The sequence below is a fragment of the Pelophylax lessonae genome (assembly GCF_965119305.1).
Source record: "Pelophylax lessonae genome assembly, chromosome: 11".
Taxonomy (NCBI): Eukaryota; Metazoa; Chordata; class Amphibia; order Anura; family Ranidae; genus Pelophylax; species Pelophylax lessonae.
The window spans coordinates 135265922-135282226 of record NC_138778.1 but is presented as its reverse complement, the minus strand read 5'-3'; the positions used below and the strand labels follow the sequence as shown (position 1 = coordinate 135282226).

At 41.7% G+C, this 16305-nt stretch overlaps 1 protein-coding gene across 4 annotated transcripts in view; it reads left to right on the top strand.

The window, feature by feature from the left end:
* Nucleotides 1–16305, top strand: part of ITGB4 (integrin subunit beta 4) — a 157389-nt gene that overhangs the window by 116192 nt on the left and 24892 nt on the right. For all 4 annotated transcript variants that reach the window (XR_014225941.1, XM_082273005.1, XM_082273006.1 and 1 more), the window contains 7 exons: nucleotides 685–833; nucleotides 3135–3342; nucleotides 4777–4925; nucleotides 6364–6544; nucleotides 6668–6805; nucleotides 9685–9867; nucleotides 11864–11995. Coding sequence is in view for 3 of the 4 variants with exons in the window: in XM_082273005.1 (XP_082129131.1) it covers nucleotides 685–833; nucleotides 3135–3342; nucleotides 4777–4925; nucleotides 6364–6544; nucleotides 6668–6805; nucleotides 9685–9867; nucleotides 11864–11995 (1140 nt within the window). In the remaining variant the exon portion in view is untranslated. The remainder of the gene's footprint in view (nucleotides 1–684; nucleotides 834–3134; nucleotides 3343–4776; nucleotides 4926–6363; nucleotides 6545–6667; nucleotides 6806–9684; nucleotides 9868–11863; nucleotides 11996–16305) is intronic.

The following is a 16305-nucleotide window of genomic DNA, read 5'->3' as shown; positions in this document are numbered from 1 at the left end:
CACCTCCAATCCCCCCCCCCCAACCCCTGAGGCCATAATCTTCTGGTGCAACAGAGGTTAATAGAACTGAAGAGCTGTCAATTGCACACCTCATGAATTTCTGCCCACCTGCTCCAATCATGGAAACTGTACTAGAGCTTCTATGAATGGAGCAGGGTGTATAAATGCAGATCTGCCCCCTCTATTCATAGATCACAATACATTGATAAAATCTGTAGTACAGCTTCTATGATTGGAGGAGCTGGGTGGAAAAGGTGGGCATAGTCAGGCATTCTTGATGAGTGCTAATGACAGCTCCTCAGTTCTAATAACCTCGGCCACAGCGGAAGATTATCGCAGCACTGGTGGGAGGGCATCCAAGGAGGAAATTTACTACTCAAGTAAAATACAGAAGCACATAGGGAACATCACAATGAAGGTAAGGAATGTCTTTTTTTATGTAAACTTAAGTTTTAACGCGACTATTGTGAAAAAAAATATTCAAAGTAACATAAGATTTCTCATTACATATAATCATTCTGATCATACAAACTAAGTCATATAATGGTAATGTGGGCCATGTTTTGTTGACAAAGCTATACCGCTGATATACTGTATATATAAACTAAACTGTGACCTTGATCTATATGTAAAATCTTACAGCAGATCTATGTATATCTTCATAAACCTCTCCCTATATTCCAGCTAAGAGTATAGTGTCCTTTGTGAAGCCAGCATATACCTACACCCGCCATGAACAAATAGCACGTGTTCCTGTTTCACGGGAAATTCTGCAGAGTGGCAAATCACAGGTTACCTACCGCTCACAGGATCTGACGGCTCGTGAGGGCAAGGTAAATGCTAATCTCCATTTTAATGGGGTTTTTTTTTGTGTTGATCATGATGAATAATTACATGCTTTATGATTTGTATAGATAGATGTGATTAGTGCAGCAAGAACAATCCTCCACCCAGTATATATGGGGTTTATTGAACCTTTCAACAGCATCTGTTCCCCACTGACAGCTGAATGTAAACAAACATTGGCGAAAAAAAAAATGGAAAAAATGTTGTGGGGTCCATACCAGGCCCTTCGGGTCTAGTATGGATTGGAAGGGGACCCCACTACGCTATAATTTTTTTAAAAAAATGGCATGCCCCCCCCCCCCCCCCAAATCCATACCAGACCCTTATCCAAGCATGCAGCCCGGCAGGTAAGGAAAGGAAGGGGACAAGCGAACGCCCCCTCCCCTCCCAAGCAAACCAGCCCCATGCCCTCAACATGGGGTTATGGACGCTTTGGGGGGGGGCCTCTCCCCCCGCTACAAAACACCTTGCCCCCATGTTGATGAGCCCAAAGGCCTCTTCAGCAAAACCCTGGCTAGTGGTTGTAGGGGTCTGCGGGCAGGGGGGTTATTGGAATCTGGAAGCCCCCTTTAAGAAAGGGGGGCTCCCAGATACCGACCCCCCCCTTTAAGAATGAGTATGGGGTACATTGTACCCCTACCTATTCACCCCAAAAAGCAGTGAAGTGTTAAAAAAACCAAGAGATGGTTTTTGACAATTCCTTTATTAAAAATTAAAAATATCACACGTAGCTCTGACGTGTGAGAGCTGGGGGGAGAAGAAGCAGCAGGACTCTGAGCTTTTCATTGACAGGCTGTGCAGCAGGGACATGTCAGGACAAGTCTGATCATTCAAGGAGAGCAGGCTGAGTTCCCAGCATAGCTAGAGAACTCACCACGCCGTGCTCTCCTGCTTGGTGTGGTCAGTTTTTTATAGGAAAGCAGAGGAATGGGCAGGAACACCAGGGATTTCACATGAAGGAAGAAATACAAAGAGAACAGGATACTTTCTCATGGTACAGCAGCCACATAGCAGAAATAATAAGTGTTGGGATAACAAACACTTTAAGTTCAGAGTTTGGCTAGAGATTAATTGGGGGGACGCTCAAGTTCATCTCTAGCCCACATATGCTGTTAATGAACTCAGATGTTGGATTGTGTGATTGTGACACATGTGCAGTAGTTTATAAAATACTTCTGGCCATCACATTCAACCAAAAATGTACAATGTACATCTTCAGAAAACTTAGATAATCTGCAGTATGTCAACAATTATAAATATGGCTGGTTTGCATTATTGCAACAAAAGATATTATTTGCCATAATGGCAATAAGTACCAGGATCAATATTTTACCATGAATTTGAATAGTTGTAAGTGACCCTCATTTTCACAGCTCTTACTGTGAAGAATCCTTTATTTAGACAGAAATGTAATCCTTTTTTTTTTTTTTCTAACTGCATGATTGTGCTTACGTTTTCTGCAGTAAACCATTTCTATATTTTCTATCTGGGTCAAAATTTAGTTATGCTCTTTCCAGTTCCATGATATCCTTTTTTTGTTTAAAAATTGACACTTAGAAGTGAACTGCATAGTCATGGTTTATACTAGTTTATTCCAAAGGAGTGCATTAGACCATTCTTACTTCAGTCTATGGCTTTTCAAAAGTATATTGCCAACCTTAGAAGCTGCAGAATTTCAAATGACTCCCTACCTACACTTCTACATGTTTTAGGGCAGAGATCCTCAAACTACGGCCCTCCAGCTGTTGTGGAACTACACATCCCATGAGGCATTGTAAAGCTCTGACATTCACAGACATGACTAGGCATGATGGGAATTGAAGTTCCTAAACAACTGGAGGGCCGTAGTTTAGGGGATGCTCAGACCTAGTTGACATGAAACATATATGGTGGACAACTGTGGATAAGGGTCTATAACAATTGACTGAGATACTGAATTTTGGGTTTTCACTAGCTGTAAGCCATAATCATCAAAATTAAAAAAATGAAATGCTTGAAATATATCACTCTGTGTGTAACGCATCTATATAAAATATAGCAGTTTCACTTTTTGAATTGAATTACTGAAATAAATCAATTTTTTAAAGATATTCTAATTTTATGAGATGCACCTGTATACGCACAGCTGTTGGTGTGCACTAGGAGGGAACAGTTCCGATTCACACCGATCCTGGCACATCATGTTACACATAGTCATGTTACATGTACTGTATGTTTATGAAAATATCCTGGTATCCACATGATTACACATAAAATTCTCTGTGTCTCTACCCTCTTCTCTACTTTAGGATTACACATTCACAGAAGGTGACCTGACCTACCAAGGAGATGAAAAACTCTCTGAGATCACAGTTCCTTTGCTTGGGCGGTCAGAGGTGGACACTTTGTTGGGAAACCGCCAGGTCAAACAGTTTCTGCTGGAGCTTAGTAATCCAAAGTATGGGGCCAAGATTGGCAAATACCCACAGTGCACCATTACCATTGATGACAATCAAGGTGAGAAGTGACATTTTCAACATAAGATTATTATTAACAATAATATTATATTTTTGTTATACTGCCATTTTCTTCATGATAGCATCACCTAAAAAGAGAGGATTATGGCTGACCTTGATGTTGGGTAGGAGTTAGAATGAAAATGAAAAATATGGATGCTGTCATTGCTGATCTTATTCTAGTTTCTCAGCTGCCATGCTGGGTCTTTGGCTTCAATAGTTTCCTTGAAATTGAATAAATGTGAAGATAAGGAAATCTGACTTTTCTCTTAAATTCCAGATCTATAGACTGCTGGCCAAACACTGCCAATTTTGTGCAGAACAGGTCAAAATTTAAATTGTGGTTGGCCCTGTCGATCTCCTCCCAACCAACATCCTTCTATTGAATAATAAAAAGAACCAGTGTTTTGTTAAAAAATAAAGTGCTATGTTTTCTAAAATAGTTCAAAACTTCAAATATACATTACCTAAACCCAGCAGCCTTTTAGGTAATAATGATATACACTATATTGTCAAAAGTAATGGGACGCCTGCCTTTACACACATGAACTTTAATGTCATCCCAGTCTTAGTCCGTAGGGTTCAATATTGAGTTGGCCCACCCTTTGCAGCTACAACAGCTTCAACTCTTCTGGGAAGGCTGTCCACAAGGTTTAGGAGTGTCTCTATGGGAATGATTGACCATTCTTCCAGAAGCGCATTCGTAAGGTCAGGCACTGATGTTGAACGAGAAGGGAGAACTCGCTCATCCATGTCTTTATGGACCTTGCTTTGTGCACTGGTGCGCAGTCATGTTGGAACAGGAAGGGGCCATCCCCAAACTCCTCCCACAAAGTTGGGAGCATGAAATTGTTCAAAATGTCTTGGTATGCTGACGCCTTAAGAGTTCCCTTCACTAGAATTAAGGGGCCAAACCCAACCCCTGAAAAATTATGGATGAGCGAGTGTGGGGTAAACTTGACTGGCATGGACAGAGTCCTGACCTCAAAGCAATAGAACACCTTTGGGATGAATTAGAGTGGAGACTGCGAGCCAGGCCTTCTCTCCAACATCAGTGCCTTACCTCACAAATGCACTTCCGGAAGAATGGTCAAACATTCCCATAGACACACTCCTAAACCTTGTGGACAGCCTTCCCAGAAGAGTTGAAGCTATTATAGCTGCAAAGGGTGGGCCGACTCAATATTGAACCCTACGGACTAAGACTGGAATGCCATTAAAGTTCATGTGTGTGTAAAGGCAGGCGTCCCAATACTTTTGACAATATAGTGTATTTTCTTCTTGCCCTGATTGGACCAGTTATATTGTTGTTAAAAATTGTGCCTATGAACGACTTTAAATAATATAATCAAATAAAGACAACTACACATTTGAACAAAGCTTTTCAACAACCCTCTCATCTATGATATCCTTCCTACCTCCAATTTACCAACAGAACCTATGCAGAAGGTAATGCCTGTGCAGTCCCTACAGTCTCCACGTGGCAAGATTGGTGCCCCCATCAACCTTAACGCCCAGGCGATCAGTTCTAGGATCATCCGCCTCAACTGGATGCCCCCATCTGGAAAAATAGCTGGGTACAAGGTAAGCACCTGTGTCATCTATCCAGGGAGATCATGGTACATTTGCAATGCTGTATTAAAGCAATTTGTTTGATGTACTGATTCCATATTCAATGATATGTACTGCTTTTTCTATTGTGTATACTTTTTAGTGTTAGCAGGTCTTTAAAGCTAAGTTGTTTCCATACTGACCGAGTCATACAGGGTAAAGCAACAAGTGTGCTTCACTCTCTGAATTCCCAGCCTTACCTTCTCTCCTCCACTGATCTGTTCAGCTGTCAGAGGTGAAGGAAAGACTGGATACCATCAGTTATGGAATGATATACGGGTTACTCCCACTCCTCTTATGTGATAGTGCTGGTATGGGTTATTGGTCCAGGGATGTCACAAATGTCCTGAGCCCTGTGTAAGCTCTCATCTGAGTAATTCAGAGCTTATGCTAAGAAGCTTTTCCTCATTCCTGTGGCAGGAAATCAGAAGGAAGGTAAGAATGTGCTTCTTTGGAGGGTGGCATTAAAGTGAACCTGTGAAGCATTTAAGGTGATGGAGGGTCCCCCTGATAGATAAGAAGGCTTGGGAGAGCAGAAAGGTTGGGGTTGAGCTCAACTTCAAAATTCAATTTTGGAGAGGGTGGGGTTAAGCTCAAATTCAAAATTCAATTTTGGAGAGGGTGGGGTTGAGCTCAACTTCCAAATTCCATTTTGGAGAGGGTGGGGTTGAGCTCAACTTCCAAATTCCATTTTGGAGAGGGTGGGGTTGAGCTCAACTTCAAAATTCCATTTTGGAGAGGGTGGGTTGAGCTCAACTTCAAAATTCAATTTTGGACATAACTTTGACTACCCATTTTTTTGGATCTGTTGATCATTTTAGCAAATCTTCAAATGGCATACACCTGTTCAACGGGTGATTAAGTGCTGGTTCACACTAGTACGACTTGTCAGGCGACTTGGTCAGCCTGACAAGTCACGCACCGTCGTGGTCCATTGACTGCTACAGGAACGGTTCTAATAGGAGCGACACAAGTCGCTACGACTTAGAAAAAGGGTCCTGTACTACTTCGGGGCTACCTGGAGCGACTTGCACATCATTCATTTTATGAAGTCCGTGCAAGTCGCGCCGAAGTTGCGCTGCATGTGACTTCACAGGTCGCCCCCAAAGTCATGCTGCTTCAGTGTGAACCAGCACTTACCCTCACTTTGTCTGTTGTGTGTGAGACAGGAATTAAAGAAAATTTCACCATGGAATACAAACAGATAAAAAAAAACAAAAACTTAAAAATTTGCTATAACTAAAGATTTACACTGAATGTGACATTACATTTATAAGATATGGAAAGTGGCTTTACCTGGCTCTTGCACTTTAAAGTTACCCTCATGGTTTACCTTCCAACCATTGGTATGTTAGAATATTAGTTTGCCTCCTAGAAAACAAAAACTATGATGATGGTGATCTTTGTCTAGGTGCGGTCCTGGATTCAAGGAGACTCGGAGTCAGATGCTACTGTTATGGACACAAAGGTACCTACAGCCGATCTAGTCAATCTGTACCCATACTGTGACTACGAGATGCGAGTTTGTGCCTACAATACGCAGGAGGAGGGACCCTATTCAGATGTTGTGACATGCCAGACCCTTGAGGAAGGTAAGCATTATTACTGTGGTTGAGTTTTTTCCTGAAAAGGGTCTTTCTGATTCATGTGAATTGATATGTATTACTGCTTGCTTGTGAATAAGCTAATTCCCCATCCACTTTTATCTTCCACAGTTCCGAGTGAACCAGGCCGGCTGGCTTTCAATGTCATTTCCAGCACTGTGACACAGCTTAGCTGGGCAGAGCCTGCAGAGACCAATGGCAATATTACAGCATATGAAGTTAACTATGGCATGGTCAATGAGGATAACAGTGAGTGTCTGCCAGTTATTTACCTAATTAATGTCTTTTGTCTTTATTTACACTCTATATGTAGCTGCAGATATGTGAACCATGTTCAGCATAGAGCTGTGTTCTAGAATAAAGTTGTGCTATTGAGACAGTTGATGGGGAACACAGTAATAGTGGGTATAGGAATAACTGTGCCCATCTTTACGTATGTGGGAAAAAATATGTAAGATTTACACTGATGATTTGGGTGAAGGCATACGTTACATACAGTGATGGAAAAAAAGTATTTGATCCCCTGCTGATTTTGTACATTTGCCCACTGACAAAGAAATGATCAGTCTATCATTTTAATAGTAGATTTATTTTTCCAGTAAGAGACCGAATAACAACAAAAAAATCCAGAAAAACGCATTTCAAAAAAGTTATAAATTGATTTGCATTTTAATGAGTGAAATAAGTATTTGATCCCCTATCAATCAGCAAGATTTCTGGCTCCCAGGTATCTTCTATACAGGTAGAGAGCTAAGATTAGGAGCACTCTCTTAAAGAGAGTGCTCCTAATCTCAGCTTGTTACCTGTATAAAAGACACCTGTCCACAGAAGCAATCAATAAATCAGATTCCAATCTCTCCACCATGGCCAGGACCAAAGAGCTGTCCAAGGATGTCAGGGACAAGATTGTAGACCTACACAAGGCTTGAATGGTCTACAATACCAAACAGCTTAGTGAGAGGGTGACAACAGTTGGTGTGATTATTTGCAAATGGAAGAAACACAAAATAACTGTCAATCTCACTCGGTCTGGGGCTCCATGCAAGATCTCACCTCGTGGAGTTTCAATGATCATGAGAACAGTGAGGAATCAGCCCAGAACTACATGGGAGTGTCTTTTCAATGATCCCAAGGCAGCTTGGGACCATAGTCACCAAAAAAACCATTGGTAACACACTATGCCATAAAGAACTGACATTCTGCAGCGCCCGCAAGGTCCCCCTGCTCAAGAAAGCACATGTACAGGCCCATCTGAAGTTTGCTAATGAACATCTGAATAATTCAGAAGAGAACTGGGTGAAAGTGTTGTGGTCAGATAAGACCAACATTGAGCTCTTTGGCATCAACTCAACTCGCCATGTTTGGAAGAGGAGGAAGAATGCTGCCTATGACTACAAGAACACCATCCCCACCATCAAACATGGAGGTGGAAACATTATGCTTTGGGGGTGTTTTTCTGCTAAGGGGACAGGACTACTTTACCACATCAAAGGGAAGATGGGCGGGGCCATGTACCTTTAAATCTTGGGTGAGAACCTCAGTCCCTCAACCAGGGCATTGAAAATGGGCCGTGGATGGGTATTCCACAATGACAATGACCCAAAACCCACAGCCAAGGCAACAAAGGAGTGGCTCCAGTAGAAGCACATTAAGGTCCTGGAGTGGCCTAGCCAGTAACCAAACCCTAATCCCATAGAAAATATGTGGAGGGAGCTGAAGGTTCGAGTTATCAAACATCAGCCTCGAAACCTTAATGACTTGGAGAGTTTCTGGAAAGAGGAGTGGGACAAAATCCCTCCTGAGATGTGTGCAAACCTGGTGGCCAACTACAATGCCAACAAGAGTTTTGCCACCAAGTACTAAGTCATGTTTTGCGAAGGGGTTAAATACTTATTTCACTCATTAAAATGCAAATCAATTTATAACTTTTTTGAAATGTGTTTTTCTGGATATTTTTGTTGTTATTCTGTCTCTTACTGGTAAAATAAACCTACCATTAAACTTTTAGACTGATCATTTCTTTGTGGGCAACCTACAAAATCAGCAGGGGATCAAATACTTTTTTCCCTCACTGTAGATGTAGTTACTCAAGTTATGTTCTATAATGGCAAATTACATTTTAAAAATCTTCTTTTATAAATTTATGAGGGAGGATTTCTGTATAGGCAGCTAAAGTCATGGCCTAAAGTGGAAGGGCCAGTCAAGAGGGACATAGCTACCCACAGATCATGTTCCTAAATTTTAGTAACCCATTATTGTGTATAGACTACTACCCTGCCTTCAACTACAAGCTAGCCTGGTCCTCATTGTGGCTCCCCCTGCACAGTATTGTGTATTTTTTGTGGGTGGAATAGGGCACTGCTCACTTACAGGTCACGTCACTCACCCTGGATCTGCTTTGGAAGGAATTGCTAGTTAAGTAGGGCAAAAGTTTGCCCCACTCTTTTAATTGTCAGGTCTAGGTGTTCTGAGGTGCAAACCTGGTTCTTTTGCCCCCAGGACTCATGATGATCTCTCCCCAAAAGCCCTCCTCTCCTAAAACTTAATCTAGCCCTCTCATCACCCTCATCTTAACCTCAACACTGACCTTCCCTAACGCACCAGCATCCTTCGATATCTTTTAGAAAGGAACTGATAGACATTGGTGCAGAGTCAAGGACGCTAGAAACTACCAATTACTTTAATTAAAGGCCCATACACACGATCAGAAAATTGTCTGAAAAATACCCCTTTCAAAGTGATCATACGATAATCTGATCGTTCGTACACAGCTTTCGAGAGCCAATCAGGACAGGTCGTGCAAAAAAATCCAATGTGACAAGCAGGAAAATTGTTCTAGCAAGATTTTCATTTTTATCAGTACATTTTTCATCCGAAAATACAATACAAATACAATACATTGCATCATTTCTAAATTTTTATATTTTTTTGTCATAGAAGAATTTTTGTAAATATACTGTAGTAACCTCTTCATTTTTGATGTAAGATTAGCATGGAAAAAAAAATAAAAAATGGACGATCATTCGTCCGATAATCTAATCGTGTGTATCAGGCTTAAAGAACATCACATTTTAAAAATCAGTCTATATACTGTATATACTGTATACTCATACTTTGTACTTGTGCAGAACCCATTGGACCCATGAAGAAAGTTCTGATCAATGATCCAAAGAAGCGAATGGTACTCATTGAGAATCTACGCGAGTCTCAGCCATACAGATACACTGTGAGAGCCTGTAATAGCGCTGGCTGGGGACTAGAGAGAGAGGCTACCATGAACCTCGCAACCCAACCAACTCGTCCAATGTCCAGTGAGTACATCTAAAGCTGTATCACACTACACAATACAAAGGTTACAATCTTGTGTAATAGTATTGCAGCATTTGCAAGGTTGAGGCTACCACACATAACACTGTTAGGTCTGAGCAGCTTGAAGGAAATGTAGAGTGGTTCACTACTTCATTTCTTTATTTATTGTGGTCAGGACTAAGAAAAATACAATTTTTAAAGTTTGTTTTTTTTTTTTTTTAAAGTCAGGTAAATATGACATTATATTAAGCATATTTGAGCCAGCAGGTGGTGCTTTAAGCATCTTTCATGTTTTCCAGGCTCAGCATTTGCTTCTTTGATTTAAAATCCTGTTGTTTACTAAATTAAATAGGGCAAGTTTCATTGTACACATACAAGTTGATTTGCATTGCAATGACTCATCTCTTATCAGTCCAAAGTTTCATTTCGACAAAGCAGTGCCTCAAGATAGGCAGTGCATGTGGTCCTGTACCTTTTTAGGCAGGCCAAATACAGCGCGAATTTCTTTCCTGCTACCATGGGTTGCAGAAAATAAATTTGCATGATTCCCCCAATCCATCAACACAGACAGTGCTGACAGTCTGTGGGGAAGCCGTCCCTACTGGGGGAAGAAAGAGATCGCTAGTGGCTTTAGAAGTTGCTAGTGATAATCGTAAGAGAATCCAGCAGGCTGGTTGTACCCAAGTTGATCGATCAATCAACTTGGTACATTCAGCCTGCCCATTAACGATTCAACGGCCGGTTCCTGCTATCCTCAGTTCTCTGGGAAATTGTCTTTGCAAATTAACTGTACAAACTACAAAGCATACTTTATATCAAGGGTGTCCAACCTTTTGAAGAGCGCGGGCCACTTAAGTGACTTGGTAACCAGTCTTGGACCACAATGAGTGGAGCAGGCAGATGACAGCTCCATGTCCACTCATATGCAGAGCAGACGCAGACACAATCCACTCTACTCTATGGGCTCTCCGATCCACCCAGATGGAAGGGGACAGATCCCATTCTGTTTTGTTTTTTTTCGCAGATCCAATTGGAGGTAGGCGGGTGTGAATGGACACAAGTCCGTTTACATCTGGCGCTCCATAGAGGTGAATAGATGGTCTGATTGGTCCAGACTGATCTTGTGAAAGAAGCCTAAGGCTGCTTTCACACTGATGCGCTGCAGATTACCCACACTGCGGGTGCGGCGCAGTTCACCTGTGGCTTTCCTGTGGGATAGCTGCATTTTGTCATAGACTTCTATTATATCCTGCAAGTGTAGTGCGCTTTCTGAAAGGCACCAAACCCGCAGGTAATAACAGAAGTCTATGGTTCAGTGCGGGTAACCTGCAGGTGCACTGCGCTGCACCTGTGGATCAGTTTGAAAGCAGCCCAGTAACCACTGCAGAACAGACATGTCCATATATACACTGTGATTTTAGTAATAAACTTACCATAAAACCAGTCTTCCATTCATTTTGTATCAGTCTGCCTGAGACAGGAGTCAGCGCGATACAGGAAGCAATGGCTTTTGCGACTCTGCTCTGCAGCCGCTTGCTTCCTCTACAGCCAGGTTCACAACTTTGATGCGCTGTGAAGTCGGCGGTAGAGGAATCTGGGATAGAGAGTGGGCAACCTGCGATCTGGGCTTGCCGACCCGCCATCTCAGAGCAGGAAGTCGTGGGCCACATCAGAGGGCCCCGCAGGCCACATGTTGCCCCCGGGCAACTTGTTGGGCACCCCTGCTCTAAAAAAAAACAACTGTTTAAAAACATACTAAGCAGAACACCAGGCAAATAGATAAATGCTGAAGCAATTGTACCTGTCAGATTAATTGTATTTCTGTTGATGTGGTTCTGACATTTACAGTACCCATCACACAGCACTGTCTGGCAGGATAGGAGACCTGATAACAGTTTCCTTTTAATATTGGTACATTTGGTGGTACTTTACTTCAGAAATACTTACTGAGAGTTTTGTGGGAACTTCTTTTGTAACTCTCACTGCTGTTACTTGCAGTTCCTATTATTCCGGATGTTCCAATTATTGACGCAGAGGGTGGAGAGGAGTATGACAGCTATCTCATGTACAGTGCCGATGTCATGCGATCTCCAGTGGGAAGCAAGAGACCCAGTGTGTCTGATGAATCAGGTAAGTAGATCCCTTTACAATGACATATAGCTTAGTGGAAAGGGTGGTTATTTATAACGGTCTAGACCTGCCTACTGCTGATGTTGTCTCATTAATTCTACTTCATAAAGACCAGACAACAGGTTTTTAGTTACATAGTGCAGTCTCAGTCTGCCGGCTGTTAGCAACACACTGCCCCCTCAGCTTACAATTTATATCTCCCACCCACCCTTTTTCCTTAAATTTTTGCCCCCCATCTAAGTCACCCCTGTCCCTTGAAGGCCAGCGCTGGAAGTACGTCCCCCTTTTGGGCTCAGGACTGGATCTACGTCACATCACATGGAAGCTTCCTGAAGAGATCATCCCACGACTGTCTGTCAGCAGTGCTATGTCCACCGACACAGAGTGCCTCCAGGACCAAGTGGACAGTGGCAGTTCCTTGGTGAGAAGAGGGACCATGCGTGCTCCAGCAACAGCAGAAGATAACACCAAGATGGCTGGGGTGTCAGGTATTGTATGTTTACCTCCCTTCCCTTACCATCCTCCCATCAGTGTAAAGTGCTAACAGCCTGCAGTTGCATGATTGTCTTGTCTGCACTTGTAATCAGTATGGTGACTTAATTCATGGATAGTGGGACTATCAGCTGAACTTCTGTTCTGGAAATACTTTTCTGCTTATGCTATTGTACATTGCATACATGTATGCGTAAAACAATATACATTATATGGCCAAATATATGTGAACATTTGATTATCACACCTATTCAATGTGACCAAATGTATGTGGACATCCCTCCAAATCAATGGATTGTGTTTCCAGTGGAGGATACTGTTAACGTATCCTCCACTGGAAATACGAAGACATTTAAGACTCTTCTGCACTTCCAAACTAGTGACACTGAATGACTGCACTGTTGTGCACAAAGATAGCTCCATAAAAACATAATTTGTGAGGAACTCTAGAGACCTGCACAGAGTCCTGACCTCAACCCAACTGAACACCTTCAGGAAGAATTGGAATGCTGATTGTGAGTCAGGACTTCTCATCCAACAACAGTACCTGACCTTACAAATGCTCTTTTGACTTTTTGGCACAGTTCCTATGGACATACTCCAAAATCTTCTTAAAAGCCTTTCTAGAAGAATGGAGACTATTATAGCTGTGATGGGACATGGAGTAGGACTCCATTTTAATTATATTTATTTCAGGTACTTATATAGCGCTGTCAATTTACACAGCGCTTTACATATACATTGCACATTGACATCAGTCCCTGCCCTCAAGGAGCTTACAATCTAAGGTCCCTAACTCACATACATACATAGTAGGGCCAATTTTTTTTTTATACAAGATCCAATTAACCTACCAGCATGTCTTTGGAGTGTGGGAGGAAACTGGAGTACCCGGAGGAAACCCACGCAGGCACAGGGAGAACATGCAAACTCCAGGCAGGTAGTGTCGTGGTTGGGATTCGAACCAGCAACCCTCATGCTGCTAAGTGAATGTGCTAACCACTACACCATGTGTCCATGGTTTTGGATTGGGATGTCCAACAGGCTTGTATAGGCAGGATGGTCAGGTCAGATGTCAACATATTTTAGCCATATAGTGTATATTGTTTTACATATACACATTTCAGCTTATACTGCATGAAGAAAATACATTTTGTGGCTTTTCTGCCTTATGGACAAGAAAGTTATGAAAAATCAAACGTTATAAGAGAACAGTTATTTTATATATGACTAATTTGAACAGCATTAGCAGAACAGTACCAGTGAGATAGAGGTGGAAACACACCCATACAACTCCAAAAATGATACAGGTGTGGGAATTTTTGTCATGCAGTATAATAATTGCTTGATATATGGTGGATGATCATGACTTTTCCTTGCTAGGCTGTGGTTTACAGCATTGTTTTAATACACCCACTAAATTAAAAGAAAGAATACAGAGCAAAAGTTTAGTAACTCATAGCAGGCAATCGAAATCTATTTTACTAAAGCCAAAAGATGAATTTTGATTGATTGCTTTAATTACTGCACTTTGCTGTTAGCTTACACTGTTCATTCAATATGATGTAACCAATGTCATATATATTTATATAAAATTATAGCTTTTTATAAAATAAATTATATGCTAAGGCTAAATTACAAGAAAAATAGATTGCATGTCATTTTTCCATTCTCACAGCACACGTACAAAATCCTCACTGCTATGTTGGCTTTCCTTTAGTCACATGTTACTCCTGGTCACCAGAAATTCTATTACTGAAAAACATATATAACAAAAAGATTGTGCAATGGCACTATATATATATATATATATATATATATATATATATATATATATGATTAAAATGTGTAGTGCGCTAATTCTGTGAAACTTATAAACATAAATATGCAACAGTTCACATAAGTCCTTGAATGAAGAGATCCCAATACCAAACAAGTGATTTCAATTAAAACAAATAAGGGAAAGGTGTTTCAAGGTGCTTGTTAAAGTGCAGGTATTCCCCTTACCAGACGGGTAAAAAATAAGGTGCAATATATCTCCAAACAAAAAGATGCGTGCAGTGATATAGATAGCCCAGCTCTGCCCACCTCGTGGCCGGTTTGAGAGTAGATAAGACTCTTACCAGATGACATAAAAGTTAAGGTGTATGGATAACTTCTGGATATCTTTCACCTCAATGGTAATGGCCGTCCCCCAAGCTTGCGGCACCCTGTTGTCCCTTGGAAGTGAAACTTCATCCAGGTGTTCACAGATGATTTCCCAAAAATAGACAAGGGGGGACTAATAGTGCATTATCCTTATAACTTTTATTGCTGATACTTAAAGATGCACTTACAGTTAAGACGATATAATAAGCTTGCTGGAACCCTGTAGATCCGTGGCCGCCTGCAGTGCGGACCGCGGATGTAGTTAGTGACGGCGCGCCTCCTGCCTCCGGCGCGCCTCATTAGTGACGGTCCGCACTGCAGGCGGCCACGGATCTACAGGGTTCCAGCAAGCTTATTATATCGTCTTAACTGTAAGTGCATCTGTAAGTGCATCTTTAAGTATCAGCAATAAAAGTTATAAGGATAATGCACTATTAGTCCCCCCTTGTCTATTTTTGAGAAATCACCTGTGAACACATATCCATATAGAATATACATTTTGTCCATTTATCATGCGTAAATCGAATAGTGAAGGAACAATCGTATAATCCAGGGGTGTCAACCTCAATTTAATCGCCGGCCACATCAGCATTATTATTGCCCTCAAAAGGGCCGGTAAGGCTAGATGTCCAGAGCATCCCCTACCCTTACATAAGACGTCAAGAGCCTCCCCACCATCAGAAATTGAGTCCTCCACCCTCCCTTACATCACTGTGCACCCCTTTATCTTGTGCTGCTGCTGGGAAGAAGCTGTAGGCATTGCTGAAAAGCAAAAAGTACAGGGTCTGGAGGAGGACCAGAAGAGGGCTGGAGCTCTCCTGCAGCTGCAGGAGAGGTGCTAGGGCCACATGAAATGGCCTTGAGGGCCTGATTCAGCCTTGTGTTTGACACCTGTGATATAATCCAAACCTTAGTAATAGGCTTTAAGTATAGATCAGAATTACAACAGTGTATAACAATACAGTTATCAGGATAAAAGGTAGGAAAGGGACTCCAATAGATCCCTATCTCTGGTCAATGTCTTGGATTTCAGGTGGTATAGTGTGGTCTGAACTCACCCATAGATCCCAGATTTTATGAAATTTACGAGGGCAACCCCTAGCTTCGTATAGTAATTTATACAGCGGGAGTGCCTAATTAATGAGAGTAGGCCAAGAAGTTATGGTGGGGGAATCGGCGACTTCCAGTTCATAGTATTAGATTTTTTTGTTGTAGTATAGAACCAAGCATAGGAAGAGTTGTGATTTTTAAGCAGTGACTTGTGACCAGAACTTTCTGACCCACATCATATGATAAAATGTAAAAAAGTTCACAAGCAGTGCTTGATAGGAAGATTTCTCCACCACCTACTGTGCAAAGGATAGCACACACCACCACAATGTGATCTCACAGTCTCCTTACCAGAAGGAAGGTGATATGAGGCATACAACAGGCAGAGGATCCTCCAGATATCAAATCGATCCCAGATGCAGCATAAATGATCATCAGGGATAAAGCACTTGAACAGTTATCTCCAGCTCACAATTCAGATACCATTGAAAGGAACAAAGGAAATCTCATGGTGCAGTACTGCTTGTAAACGTCCAAAGTGGATTAAAAATATACTTACAAGAAGCAAAACGAAATAATGATAAAATGATTCAAATTCCTGGGTTTCTCAGCATGTGTGT